The sequence below is a fragment of the Rhinolophus ferrumequinum genome, chromosome 21, assembly GCF_004115265.2.
Source record: "Rhinolophus ferrumequinum isolate MPI-CBG mRhiFer1 chromosome 21, mRhiFer1_v1.p, whole genome shotgun sequence".
NCBI lineage: Eukaryota > Metazoa > Chordata > Mammalia > Chiroptera > Rhinolophidae > Rhinolophus > Rhinolophus ferrumequinum.
This window is the reverse complement of record NC_046304.1, coordinates 26,638,050-26,652,016: the sequence shown is the minus strand read 5'-3', so window position 1 is coordinate 26,652,016 and position 13,967 is coordinate 26,638,050. Positions and strand designations below refer to the sequence as shown.

The 13,967-nt window shown below is 44.3% G+C and overlaps 1 protein-coding gene across 2 annotated transcripts in view; it reads left to right on the top strand.

Annotated features, from left to right (window-relative positions):
- Positions 1–9,849, top strand: part of YPEL2 (yippee like 2) — a 58,268-nt gene extending 48,419 nt beyond the window's left edge. For both annotated transcript variants that reach the window (XM_033089168.1, XM_033089169.1), the window contains exons 4-5: positions 758–866; positions 5,099–9,849. In XM_033089168.1, the coding sequence (XP_032945059.1) occupies positions 758–866; positions 5,099–5,188 (199 nt within the window). In that variant the 3' untranslated portion in view covers positions 5,189–9,849. The remainder of the gene's footprint in view (positions 1–757; positions 867–5,098) is intronic.
- The last annotated feature ends 4,118 nt before the right edge of the window (positions 9,850–13,967 follow it).

The window sequence follows — 13,967 nt, the reverse complement described above, 5'->3', positions numbered from 1 at the left end:
GAGCCTCAACATGAGGTCTTCTAACCAGGTGTGCAATATGTGGTTGGGATAGAGACAGCGGGTGAACAGAAGATACCAACCTCTGTTGAAGGACCTAAGGCTGGAGGGAAGGCCCAGTTAGGAGACAGTCTTCATCCCCTCCTGCAGACGCACAATCTACCACAGTCCTCAGTCGTTACCTGGGCACATCATGTATAGCCTCTTCTCTGGGAAAGGAAGGTGAAGCTCACACAAGCCTGATGACCTGTGAAAATAACAATCTGGCATGTTTGGCTTGAGACAATGCCTGCTCTGTGGAGGAGGAGAGTGTATTTGATCCCCAGGGCTCACTCAGCCTTGATCAGGACGAGCCTGGCCCTACATGTTTGCCATCTCCGGCTGCATCCAGTCTTCAGTAAGCTCTGAGGCTGGATGGGCTCGTGGCTGGACTTCACAGTGTGGTTGTCAGTTTGTCCCCTTACATCACAAGCTTAAAAGCATTTTTTAGAATAATTCCAACCAGAGTCTCAACCATAACGACTCTTTTCAGTAGACTCATTGAATCAGACCTGAAATTCACTTCAGTAGAGATTTTCCACCTTTTGGGGATTGTAACTGATTTCAGTGATAGAGGATGCCCTCCCCGGTGTTGGCTTCCCTTGAGGCAGCCATGCTCGGTTAATTTTCTGCTGGAAGCTCAGCTTGAACAACTGATGAACATGTGACTAACGACTCTCCCTCTCTTTCTCTCTCTCTCTCTTTCTGTCCCTTGGCATAGAGTTAATGTGGGCTGCGGGCCTGCAGAAGAGCGAGTGTTGCTAACAGGACTGCATGCAGTCGCAGACATTTACTGTGAAAACTGCAAAACCACTCTGGGCTGGAAATATGTAAGTACTGAGGAGTCTGGTTGATGGAGAGAAGGCCACGAAGGGGACAGCTGAGAGCCTCACAGTAGAAGAAAGCTTTCTGTGGCCTGGGGGGATTGTCTTAGACCAGGACGGGAAACTGAGCTCAAAGGGCACTTCCTGGCACACTCTGTTTGCCACTCTCATTCTTCCCCTTTCGCCTATAGTTAGTTCCCTTTTCCTACTCATTCCTTCACACCCGCCCCTGAGATACGTACCCTTTTACCTTTTAATGTAGTCAATCATAATAATAGCACATAGCATTTCCTGACAGCTTACCATATTCTAGACATGCGTTATTTTATTTGCTCTTCACAGCATCCCTAGAGAATCGGTCATATTTTAATCCTTATTTCATGGATGAGGAAATTGAGGATTAGGGAGGTTAATACCATGTGTCCCAGAAAATAAGACCTACCCCGAAAATAAGTCCCAGTGAAACTCATCAGCCAGACGGACGCATTTAGTACGTTATGACGATGTTCCAGAAGAAGATGACATGACTGTATTGGAATAAATGTAGATTGTTGTACATGAAAAAATCAGACATCCCCTGAAAATACGCCCTAATGCGTCTTTTGAAGCAAAAATTAATATAAGACCTGGTCTTATTTTCGGGGAAATACGGTATAAGACCCGGTCTTATTTTCCAGGAAACACAGTAGTATGTCTAATGCTATCTAGCCATTATGTGGCCAAACCAGGATAGAGTCCAGGGAATGGTCTGGCTGCAGAGCCCATGCCCTGTAATGCTGGCGTAAACGTCCCCAGAACATTTCAGGTCCCCGGCACTGTGCTAGGCGTCCTCAAACATTGTTAATTACTGTCCACTGTCAGACATAGTCATGGCTGGACTTTCCCAGCTGGACGGTCATACCTTCATTGCTTAACTCAACAAATATTTATCACATCTTGGTACCTAGGAGAGTGCGTCCTCTGCCAGGGTAGGAGGAGGTATACATGTTCACTGAAAATAAACGTGTACTATTGTTACTGCTGTTATTATTATTGGAAGCTCTTCCCACAGTGCTCTTCTTTGCCCTCTCTGTCATTATGGGGATATTGAAAAATGAACCTTCCCATCTCTGGGAGGGCATTTTATTTCATATAAAAAGCCTCACGGCCGGCCCAGTGGCTCAGGTGGTTAGAGCTCCATGCTCCTAACGCCGAAGGCTGCCGGTTCGATACCCACATGGGCCAGTGGGCTCTCAACCCCAAGGTTGCCGGTTTGACTCCTTGATTCCCGCAAGGGATGGTGGGCTGCGCCCCCTGCAACTAAGAACGGCAACTGGACCTGGAGCTGAGCTGCGCCCTCCACAACTAAGACTGAAAGGACAACAACTTGACTTGGAAAAAGTCTTGGAAGTACACACTGTTCTCCAATAATGTCCTGTTCCCCTTCCCCAATAAAAAAAAAAAAAATCTTTTAAACAGCCTCAAATTTCCTGTCCTGTCAGTTGCCTAGGGTCAGTGTGGGGCTGGCTCATATGGACCTGCATTAGTTCGCTTCAGAAGGAGCGTGAAGGAGTAGTCAAAACCGCTGGCGGAGTGATAATGCTGTGTCAGTGTAGGTTTGTTGACTGTCACAAATGCACCATTCTGCAGGACTTTGATAGTGGGGGAGGTTGTTTATGTGGGAGCAGGGAGTGTAGGGGAAACCTCTGTGCCTTCTGCTCCTTTTTGATGTGATCTAAAACTGTGCTAAAAATATGAAATCTATTTTTAAAATGATGTTGAGCAATGGAAGCCAGGCATAAAAACATGCTTCCATTTAAATAAAGTTCAAAATAGTGCAGATCTGAAAAACTGCCGCAGGTGGAATCCGCCGTGGAGCAGCAGCACTGCCTTTAGAGTCCATCTTTTACGTCTCCCTGGATGTGTTCAGGAGGAGAAAGAAGAAACACCTAGACAGTGTGATTCATGATGCCAGCATGGTTTAGCCAGAGCTCCCTATGGCGGCCTTGGCTGTTCCTTGTGGGAGAAACTGGCCTTGGCCATTCTGTTCCTTCTGTGCGGCCACTGGTCCCCTCTGGGTGATCTGGGGGCCACGGTTCTGGTGTTGATGATCCAGAAATGTCCTGCCCCTTCTGTTTCCTAACCTCTTGGTTATCTTACTCCTTTGAGGAGGTGTTGGATTACAGACAGAAGATAAATCTGACTTGATTGGTTTTACTCCTTAAAATAATTCACTCCTTTGACAAAGCTTTATTGAAAGCCTTTGTGCTGGATACAAAAGCGAAGAGATCCCGTCCTTGCCCTCAAGGGGTGTACAGTCGTGACACCAAGGAGGAAAAGATACAGGTAAACAGATAAAACAGTTTGACAAGTATAGTGATATGCACGGGACAATGGAGAGACACCTGTCGCCCCAAATGTTTGTTTATTGCTCACCTCTTAGGTGCCACGCCCAATGCTCAGATCTTTCATTCCATTATTTCTTCTGACCCTCACAAGAAGCCTGCGAAGTGTCTATAATTATCCCAATTTGGAAAGTTGATAATTCTGTAAATTGTCAACGCTTCTGATACTAGGAAGCAGAAGTGGGATTCACTCTGGGGTGTTGTAAACTCCAGATGGTAGTACTCTGTCCACTGGAGTCCAGTTGTGACAGTTTGCAAATGCCCTGTGCCTTGAGGGCTGTTGATTTTTTTTCTTTTGTTTTCTTTTCTTCTTTTTGTTGTTGTGGAATAGAGATACAGTCTCACTTTCCTAGTTTTGTTTTTATTTCCTCTCTCCTACCCTGAACACAACTACTATGGAACAATGGGTCTTATTCCTGACCCACATTCTCTGCTGTATACACACCTCTTATACACACATACGACACCCACTCACTGGGGAATAATGAAGTGTCAGGGAAATTACTGCTGAGTCCTCAGCTCGTGTGTGTCTGTGGTGTATTTGCTCATTCTCTCTTTGGTGCCTGCCCCTCCCTTCTCCACTGTGTGTAACGATTCCTCTCTCAACAAGAGACTCAAGTCTGAACTCCTGTTCTGAAACCCAAAGCCCCTGAGCTCCAGCACAGAAGATACAGTTCATACAAATGCTGCCCAGAACCTATCGACTATAGGATTTAGTTACTTATATGGGGACTCGGGAGGAAGAGCTGATGTCCACTGCTTCTGTACAACCAGCTTAGCCATCTAATGATTCTGATGATGCACCAAGATGTTTGGATGTATCTGTCTGCTAGTAAAATAGCCCTTTTATCCTATACCTATACAGGACTTCTTTCTGTGAGGCTCATTATAAGCTGGGAAGGTCCCCCACAATGCAAGTTTAGGATGGTCACCTGCCAGGTGCTTTGTACTGAGCTTTCCCTCTGGAGGCCTGGCAGCGGGGTGGGGCTCGAGGGCTGCCAGATTCTTCAGCCTGGAGTGCAAATAGCTCCTGCCTCCCTAGAGAAAGGCAGTGAAGGAAAAACAGACTTCACACATTTGACAGAGAAACAGCAAGATAAGAAATTAAAAGGAGACCTGTGGGGCCCCACAATACTTTTGCTCCCTGAGTGTCTTTTTCTCTAAACTTAGCAAAGTACAGTTTAAAATTATGACTCAGAAATTTTATGGATACACCATAGGACAGATTTCTGCTAAGTGTCAGAAACCGAGTTCCCCTAGGACAAAAGCTATGTATGTGCATTCATTCTTTCAGCAGCTGAAGACCTATTTTGTGCAAAGTGGTCTTCTAGGCATTAGGGACACCGCAATGAGCAAAACAAATGAAAATCTCTGCCTTCCATGAAATTTATACTGTAGTAGTGGGAGACACAGGACACAAAATAGATAACCAAATTATATTGTATGACTGAAAGCTGTAAGTGCTGTGGAGACAAAGCAGGAAACGGGGAGAGGGATTGCTGCAGTTGTGATTTTAAGTAGAGTAATTGGGAAAGACTTCACTGAGATGGTGACATTTGGACAAAGACTTGAATGAGCAAAGAGCCTAAAGAAACTCTACTGGAAATATTGAGAAAATATTTAGAACATTTAAATTCACAATACTTAAATTCTGTAAATACTGGGAAAGTCCTAGTGTTGCCTGCGTGCTATAGTGAATTGAAAGGGACAGCGTGTGCTTGCGTGGTGGGAATTCTCTCAGTGCTTCCGTGGTCCTGATGCCTGTCATTGGCCCCACTTTTGCTCATTTGCTACAAAAGTCACCTGCTTGTTTTTCGGTCATTCAGTGTCTTCTCTCTTCCTTGTGTTTCCTAGGAACATGCCTTTGAAAGCAGCCAGAAATATAAAGAAGGAAAATACATCATTGAGCTAGCACACATGATCAAGGACAATGGCTGGGACTGATCGGAGAATAGCCACCCAACCCAGTGTCCACGTGAACGCCATCCAACTGAACATTCTACCCAAGCGTGAGAGAGTGACTGAACACTTGGTTCCATCCATTTAGGGGCCTTGCCATCTGGGGCATTCTCCCACCTTGCTGCCGTCTCTCTGGTGACCGGCCTCTAAATCGCTGTCCCTCTGTCTCTTTGCTTTGTATCTGTTTGTGAGTTGATCCTGGCTTCTCTCTCTGTTCTAGTGTTGGCTGAAAAGAAAACAACAAAAAGAACAGACGCCTCACCGCATGGCAGCAGCCCACCTTGATGAGGGCCCTAGGGCCCATGCAAGAGCTGCCTGATGGCCTCTGGCCAGTAGAGCAGTGGCACAGCACGGGGGTGTGAGGAGGAGGGAAAGGGGGGGAACCTCGAGGGTGCCGGGGGTGGGCAGGGGACGGGAGGGTAGAGGTAGGAACAACATTGTGCTGCTCCTGGAAGACCTGGGAACTTTAGGCTTGAAATAACCAACTTGTCTAAAAGGACAAAGAGAAAAAAAAATACCTCATGACTGCATTCTCTCTGATCAGAAGCTTCTCTGTTCCTGACACCAAATGTGCCAGGTTAGCATGTGAGCACAAGAAGTGGCTCTAATTCTAGCTGGCAGGGTAGTAGCCTGGTTCTCCTGGGCAGAGTTGGGGGCTTGTCTTGGCAGCAGTGAGTAACTCGGGGAAGAGCCCAGATGGGTTTTGATGACTCTGATGCCTCACTGCTCCTCTCGTCACCTTCTTTGTCTCTTCAGCCCCTGTAGGTGAGCGGAGAGGGGACTGCCGTTTGCAATGAGTGCAAGATCCAAAACACCCCAAAGGCTTTGACCAGGAACCAAGTAAAATCAGTAATTGGGGAGAAAGGGAACAAAGAGGGCTGCAGTTTGGGAGCTCCTGCAGAAATGGCTCCAATATTGGGCCAGAAGAAAACAAGTAGAACCAGTTAGCGTTTCTGACTGTCTGACCTTTCCCCCTGACCCTCACTAAGAAATGAGCATTGTGGCAAGGAAGGGGTGGGGGTGGGGGAATGGCGGGAGTAGTTTAGATTTTGAACCATTACAGGTTAGTTGAATCGTTCCTCTTTGGTATGCAATAGCATCAGTGAGATCAGCAATTATTTGTACGTAGAGTTTTGGGTGTTTTTCTCCAGTTCTATCATTGTAGATTGTGGAAGACAAAGTCCCAAGGTTGGCTGGTAGCTTCCTCCTGCCCCTTGCTGTTCTCCTTGGACTTGAATGTTTTGCATGGAGGAAAAAAACTGTCAGAGTGGTCCAGCAGTGGGGAGGGTTTAATTTGATGTCACATCTCAAGTTACAAATTCTAATATTACCCCCCACCCCCCAGAATCCCCACTTCCCTACCCAAAGTTTGTTATATTTGGGGAAGTGGAGAACAAACCCTCGTAAGGCTCATGAGAGAGAAGAGTTCGTTACATTTAATCAACACTGTGAAGCCTGTTCTACAGCGATTCAGCCAGTACACGGTGCATGACCGAAACTCATCTAAGTGAGTTAATTTCATTGCTGAGACTGAAAATATTATTGTTCAGATATGAGTAGGTTATGTAAGGTAATTCTCAGTATCTCACTCTCCAAGTAGGCTGACCCTAGAGGAATATTCATCTTAAAAGTCACAAAAGTCTTGGAGATAAGAATCTGTAAAATTGATTCACCAAGATTCAAGCAGCCAACCCAGGACATTTTCAGAATTGAACCAAATTCCCACAGGGAATGAGTCCATGTGGAGATGTCTTTTTGTGTCTCTGTGTGCTGATTGCAGAACGGGGGACCTGAGATGGGCATGGTCCTGGCCTGACAGTGGAGTGGTGGATGGCAGCACTGACAGGAGGCAGGGTAGCTCCAGATTCAGCAGTAGACTGCCTCTGTAAAACGAAAGGATTCTTAGAAATCGAATTGTGTTCCCAAAGGCTTCCTGCCCACATCTTTTGGTGCTTTACTAGGTAGTCTTGGGAGATGAAGTTGTTCTCCCCATATAACTAAAAAGTAGACTGAGGTTCAGAAAAAGTATTTTGTTTCTGCTCCCAGAGAAACAGCTCCTCTGGCTCCCAGGCACTCCCAGGCCCAAGATCTAAATAAAAAACGTTTTCAACTTACACATTCCTAAGCTGGCTTGCCAGCACAGAAGTCATAGGTTTCCCTCTCTATCCCTCCTGAGGGTAGTGGCCTTTGTTTATGGATTTTGATTAGCCCCTTTGCTCAGGGACTGTCCTGGCTATTGATACTCCTTTCCATAAAAAGAAAATGGGGATTATTAAACACAGGTAGGTGTTCTGTCTAAAAATGGAATGTGGTGACCTAGAAACCAGACATGGGGTGCCCTAGGATTTTCAGTGGGCAGAAGGGACCGATGTGTCACTTCTTCCTTGGGGATGGGGTCTCTGTTGCATGGACCAGAGCAGGCTCCAATGAGACCCTGATTTGGATTTTTTTTTTCAGTTACTATCCATTGAGTATCCAGTGGGTGCATGGTGCCATATTTGATGCGAGAGATCTGAGTAAAATATTGGTTTTACCATAATTACATGGGGAAAAAAACCCAACTCATTAGATTTCCCTTTATGTCAATGAAACCAAAAGTGCTTCTTATAACTTTTGACTCCATTCATGGCTTGTCTATCTAATGTCTAGTCGTTTTGGAGAGACCGCAACTGAGCAATGGAGATGCATCAACTCATGGCCTCAGTCAGTTCATTTTTTAATTTCCTCACCAATTATTGACTCAGAGCATAACCAAAGACCTCATCCATTTACCCTCCGTAGGTTCAGGGAATTGGAATTCGATGTAAAACTTAGGCGAGGTACAGGGAATAGGAAAGGGGAAAGGGAGAAGTGAGAAAGGCATGGAGTTTATACCTCAGCCAGAAGCTGCCTTCATTTTCAACTGAAGTCCAGCCATAGGCTCTCTAGTTCCATCTCCCCTGTGCCACCCAATGTCGTGTGGCCTTGGTGGCTCTGGATTACACCCCATCCCCCATCCCACCCTTGGTATTGGTCTCAGGCTGCTGATGGGCTGATTTGACATGAATGAAATACAGCCAACGTTGACACTCACAGACTGTCAGCTGGTCCTGACCGAGAACTGCCCCAACTCCTGTAACAGTAAGATCATGGAAATAGGATAGAATGAACTTTACTGGTGGATCGGTGAAAAAGAGGTGTCCCCTTTATAAAAAGATTTTCAAGTGGATATATATAAAAGAAACAGTTGCTTGTGAAATATACTTTTGTAAATAATATTTAATTTTTTAAATAATATATTTGGTGCTGTTTTCTCAGATCCCCTGAGAGCACTTTTTATTTTCATTTTTAAATTCTATGGTTTCCTCTGCATTTCTTGAAGTATATTTTAAGGGAAACAGTGATCACCAATGAACTCTTTTTTAAAAATAGATTTCCTCACTTTTGTCTGGATGGAGGCAATAGAGCAATGCCTCTGTATTTTTCCCAAAGGAGCAGACTCATTACCAGGTTGAGAACTGAAATGTTTTCTTGCACCAGTACTGGCTAGAAAAGAAAATAAACAAAATCAAATAAATTTAGTAACAACTTAGAGTGAATGATCTTGTTGGAAGAATTTCCAACAAATTAGAATCTTGAGAGAGAGAGAGAGAGAGAGAGTGAGTGAGTGTGTGTGTGTGTGCGTGTGCAAAAAGCACTTTGGATTGTGCCTCCTGTTTTCTTTTTTACTGGGGACACTACACCTACAGTTTACACCTTGGGTTTTTCTTCACTTTCTCTCTGGTAGTGGTTTTGTTTCTGAGTGGACCAACAGCACAAACCACGAGGATTTTGTTTTCCTGAGCATGGAGCTGTTGCCAGCTTGTTCTTTTTTCTTTCTTTGTGTGATCAGCTTCTACAGACTGTAAAGGAAAACTGTTGTTTGTGAAGATCAAGCAGAGTCAAATCTGCATTGCTGAGATGTGTGTGGTGTACTCATCACATATGCCAGGGCACCAGTTGTTGTAGAAGCCACATCATGTAAAACACTGACTGGCTTGGGTCAAGAGAACATAAATCAAATAATATACATACTTTATTGGTAAACAGCTTTTTTTTTTTAAGGTCAAACTGCCTCAGGTTCAGTAAGAGGCTGAGAAATCAAATGTTGAACACAATCAACTTACATATTTTTAAAAAGAGTCCACCTCAAATGAGAAACCATGCTAGTGTTCTAGGTAGAGAAAAGAGAGGATTAATTTTTAAAGTTTAAATACAACCATGAAATCTGCCAGTAGTGAAAGGCAAAGCCAAGGTGAGACAAGCTATTCTCATTTTACCAAATTCTATCTGCCCATATGTTTTTGTATAACGTTTTGGTGAAAGTGAGAGTTCCCTTTTCCAACCTGCAGAGACTATCTTTCAATACAGAATTTATGCTTGTGTTTACAAAGTGTATTTGTTGGGTTTGGGTTTTGTTACTTTCTATTGTTTGTCTTTTTGTTGTTGTTGGCATTTTTCAGGTCACTTGGCTTCAATAACAAAGATAATTATTTTCAAATAATTTGTCTTCACCTTTTCCTGTATTTGTACATAGTGACTCAGTATTAGAGAAAAGTGCATTGTTTCTCTCCTATTTCCAATCTGTGTTGGTGCTCATTTGAGAAAATAAAGTTTTCAAATATTAATTCTTTGGAGGACTCATCTTTTTTTTTAAATTTAAAGATTTTTATTAAAAACAAAAAGCTAACATACAATATTACATGAGTTTCAGGAATGCCCCATAGTTGTTCAACATCTATACACCTACAGAAGTGATCACCATGATAAGTCCAGCAACCATCTGACATCGTACTATGCTATCACAATATTGACTATAGGGGTGGACGGGTGGCTGTGTTGGTTAGAGTGTGAACTCGGCACAATGGGCTGCTGGTTCGATTCCCACATGTGCCAGCGAGCTGCACCCTCCGCAACTAGAATGAAGTCAATGAGCTGCCGCTCAACTCCCAGGTGGCCAGATGGCTCGGTTGGTTGGAGTGCAAACCACAGGTTTGCCGGTTCGACTCCTCGACTCCCACAAGGGATGGTGGGCTGCACCCCTGCAACTAAGATTGAACACGGCACCGTGAGCTGAGCTGCCACTGAGCTCCCAGATGGCTCAGTTGGTTGGAGCGCGTCCTCTCAACCACAAGGTTGCCGGTTCGATCCAAGGGATGGTGGGTTGCGCCCCCTGCAACTAACAATGGCAACTGGACCTGGAGCTGAGCTGCGCCCTCCACAACTAAGATTGAAAGGACAGCTTGACTTGGAAAAAGTCCTGCAAGTACACACTGTTCCCCAATAAAGTCCTGTTCCCCTTCTCCAATAAAATCTTAAAAAAAAAAAAAAGAAAAAAACAATATTATTGACTATATTTCTCATGCTGTATGTTACATCCCCATGACTTATTTGTTTTATACCTGGAAATTTGAACCTCTTATTCCCCTTCACCTTAACCCCCTTTTTAATTTTCCAATGACAGTTGATATTCAATTTTATATTAATTTCAGGAGTACAGCCTAGTGGTTAGACATTTATATAATTTAAGAAGTGATCCCCGTGACTAGTCTAGTACCCACATAGAACTATACGTAGTTTATTGACTGTATTTCCTATGTTGTACTTTACATCCCCATGACTATTTTGTAACTACCAATTTGTATTTCTTAATCCCTTCACCTTTTTTGCCTTGCCCTCTTACCCCCTCCCATCTATCACCCCAACAAATCTAGTACCCATCTGACATCACACGTAGTTATTACAATATTATTGACTATATTCCTTATGCTATATCCTACATCCTCATGACTACTTTGTAACAATCAATTTGTACTTCTTAATCCCTTCCCTTTTTTTCACTCACACCCCCAGCCGCCTCCCCATCTGGCAACCATCAATATCTTCTCTGTATCTATGAAAGTGTTTTTGATCTGTTTATTTTGTTCTTTAGATTCCACAGATAAGTGAAATCGCATTGCATCTGTCTTTCTCTGTCTGACATACTCCACTCAGCACAATATTAATACCTTCTAGATCTATCCATGCCACTGTGGATGGCAAGAACCCATTCCCTTCCATGGCCGAGCAATATTCCGTTGTATATATACACCACCTCCTCTTTATCCATTCTTCCATTGACAGACACCCAGGCTGCCTCCACATCTTGGCCACTGTAAACAATGCTGCAATGAACATATGGGTGCACATGTCACCTCAAAGTAACATTTTGGGTTTCTTTGGATAAATACCCAGAAGTGGTATTACTGGGTCCTTCTTTGTGTCTTGTTATAGCCTGTTTTAAAGTCTATTTTGTCTGGTGTAAGTATTGCTACCCCAGATTTTTTGTTAGTTTCCATTTCCATGAAATACCTTTTTCCATCTCTTTCCCTCTGTGTGTGTCTTTCAATCTGAAGTGGGTCTGCTATGGGCAGCATATGTAAGGGTTTTGTTTTCTTATCCATTCATCCCTCCGATGTCTTTTGATTGGAGCATTTAATCCATTTATATTGAAAGTAATTGTTGATAGATATGTAGCTATTGCCATTTTATTCATAATTTTGATTTTTTTTCCATCTTAAAGAAATCCCTCTAACATTCCTGGTTTGGTGATGATGAACTCCTTTAGCTTTTTCTTGTCTGGGAGTCTCTTTAGCTGTCCTTCGATTCTAAATTATAGCTTTGCTGGGTAGCACTCTCATAGATAAGGAGAACATATTGATGGTTGCCAGATGGGAAGGGGGTTGGAGGTGTGAGTGAAAAAAAGGGTAGAGTAATCTTGGTTGTAGGTCCTCACTGTTCATTAAGTTGAATATTTTGTGCCGATCCCTTCTGGCCTGCAAAGCTTTGGTTGAGAAATCAGCTGCTAATCTTATGGGAACTCCCTTATAGGTTACAAGTTGCCTTTCTCTTGCTGCTTTTAGGATTCTCTGTTTGTCTTTAACCTTTGCCATTCTAATTATAACGTGTCTTGGTGTGGGCCTGTTTGAGTTCATCTTGCTTGGGACTCTCTGCACTTCCTGGACTTGTACCTCTATTTCCTTCACCAGGTTAGGAAAGTTTTCAGCCATCATTTCTTCAAATAGGTTCTCAATCCCTTGCTTCCTCTCTTCTAGTACCTCTATGAGCAAATGTTGTTATGCTTGATGTTGTCTCACAGGTCTCTTAAACAATCCTCATTTTTTTTGGATTCTTTTTTCTCTTTGCTCTTTCAGTTGGTTGTTTTTTTTTTTTTTTTTTTTTTTTTTTTTTTTTTTTTTTTTGTTACCTTGTCTTCCAAATCATTGATTCAGTCCTCTTGCTTCATCTAGTCTGCTGGTGATTCCTTCTAGTGCATTCTTCATTTCAGTTATTGTATTCTTCATTTCTGAGTGGTTCTTTTTTTATGGTTTCTATGTTCTTTCTGCTTGCTATCTCTTTGTTGAACTTCTCACTAAGTTCCTTGAGCATGCTTATAACCACTGTTTTGAACTCTGTCTCTGACAGATTGCTTGCCTCCGTTTCATTTAGTTCTTTTCCTGAGGTTTTTCTCCTGTTCATTTAATTGGGACGTATTTCTTTGTTTCCTCATTTTGGCTGCCTCCCTGTGTTTGTTTCTATGTATGAGATAGATCTGCTCTGTTTCCCAGTCTTGGCCAGGTGGACTTATGTAGTTAGTGCCCTATAGGGCCTTGGCACTCTCCCTGGTCACCTGCTTTGGGTGCTACAGGAGTGTCCCTTGCGTGGGTTGTATGTGCTCTCCTATTATAGTTGAGCCTTGGTTGCTATTGGCATATCAGTGAGTGGGATTGACCCTCAGGCTGATTGGTTGTGGGGTTTGGCCATGACCACAGCTTATGGGCTGCTGTGTGTGGGGTTTACCCCAATGAGTGGGATTTTCCCCAGTGGGCTCTGGTGCTTACTGAGACTGCCCTTTGTGTATGCTGCTTGTGGGGCTAATTGGGCGGTGCTCTGCTGTGGTCTGAAGCCAACCACCAAGTATGTTGGTTCTGGGGCCTCTTGGGAGGGGCTCTGGTGCAGGCCTAGGTCACCCACTGCCTGTGACCAGCTGGGGACTACTTGGTAGGGTCTACAAAGCAATGGCAAGTTTTCGCTGCCTATGGTAAACCTGGAGGCATGTGGGAGAGGCCACACTGCAAACTAAGGATGTCTGCCACCAATACCGGGCCTGGGGTAGCTCCGCAAAAAGCCAGGACACTTCGAGGGCTGCTGCCACCTGCTGGCTCCCTTAAAGTTCAGCCACTGATAAAGCCTCATGCAATATGTGAGTTGGGTGAGGCAGGGTCTCAGAGTCACTAGTGTGGGAAGAGTTTTGTGTTCACCAGGTTAATGTAGAGTCTGGTTTTGCGCAAGTGCTGAGCCTAGAGCTACTCACGAAAAGTCTCAGAGCCCACTGAGGCCAGTGGTTGCCCACCTGGATCCCATGGACTCCTATAGTTTTCGAAGAAAAAGTGCTATATGGGCGGGGCTGGCTTCTCACCTGAGTACTTGCATCGGGCATTTGGGAGTTGTGGGGGGTGGGGTCTCAGTGAGTCAGCAAGGTGGAGCCCCAGAGCGCACTAGACCAATCAGATTCACATTTGGCCGTAAGCATAGGGGGAGGGCTCAACACATTAAAGATGGCAGCTGCCTGCCTACCTGCAGGGGAGTAGGACCCCCACACAGGAAAATGGCGACTGTCTTCAGCCCTGGCCTCAAAGCCTCACACCCCATTCTGCTCCCCGTATGCCTCTGACACCCCCCAAGTCACCATCCCTCCGCTGGAGCC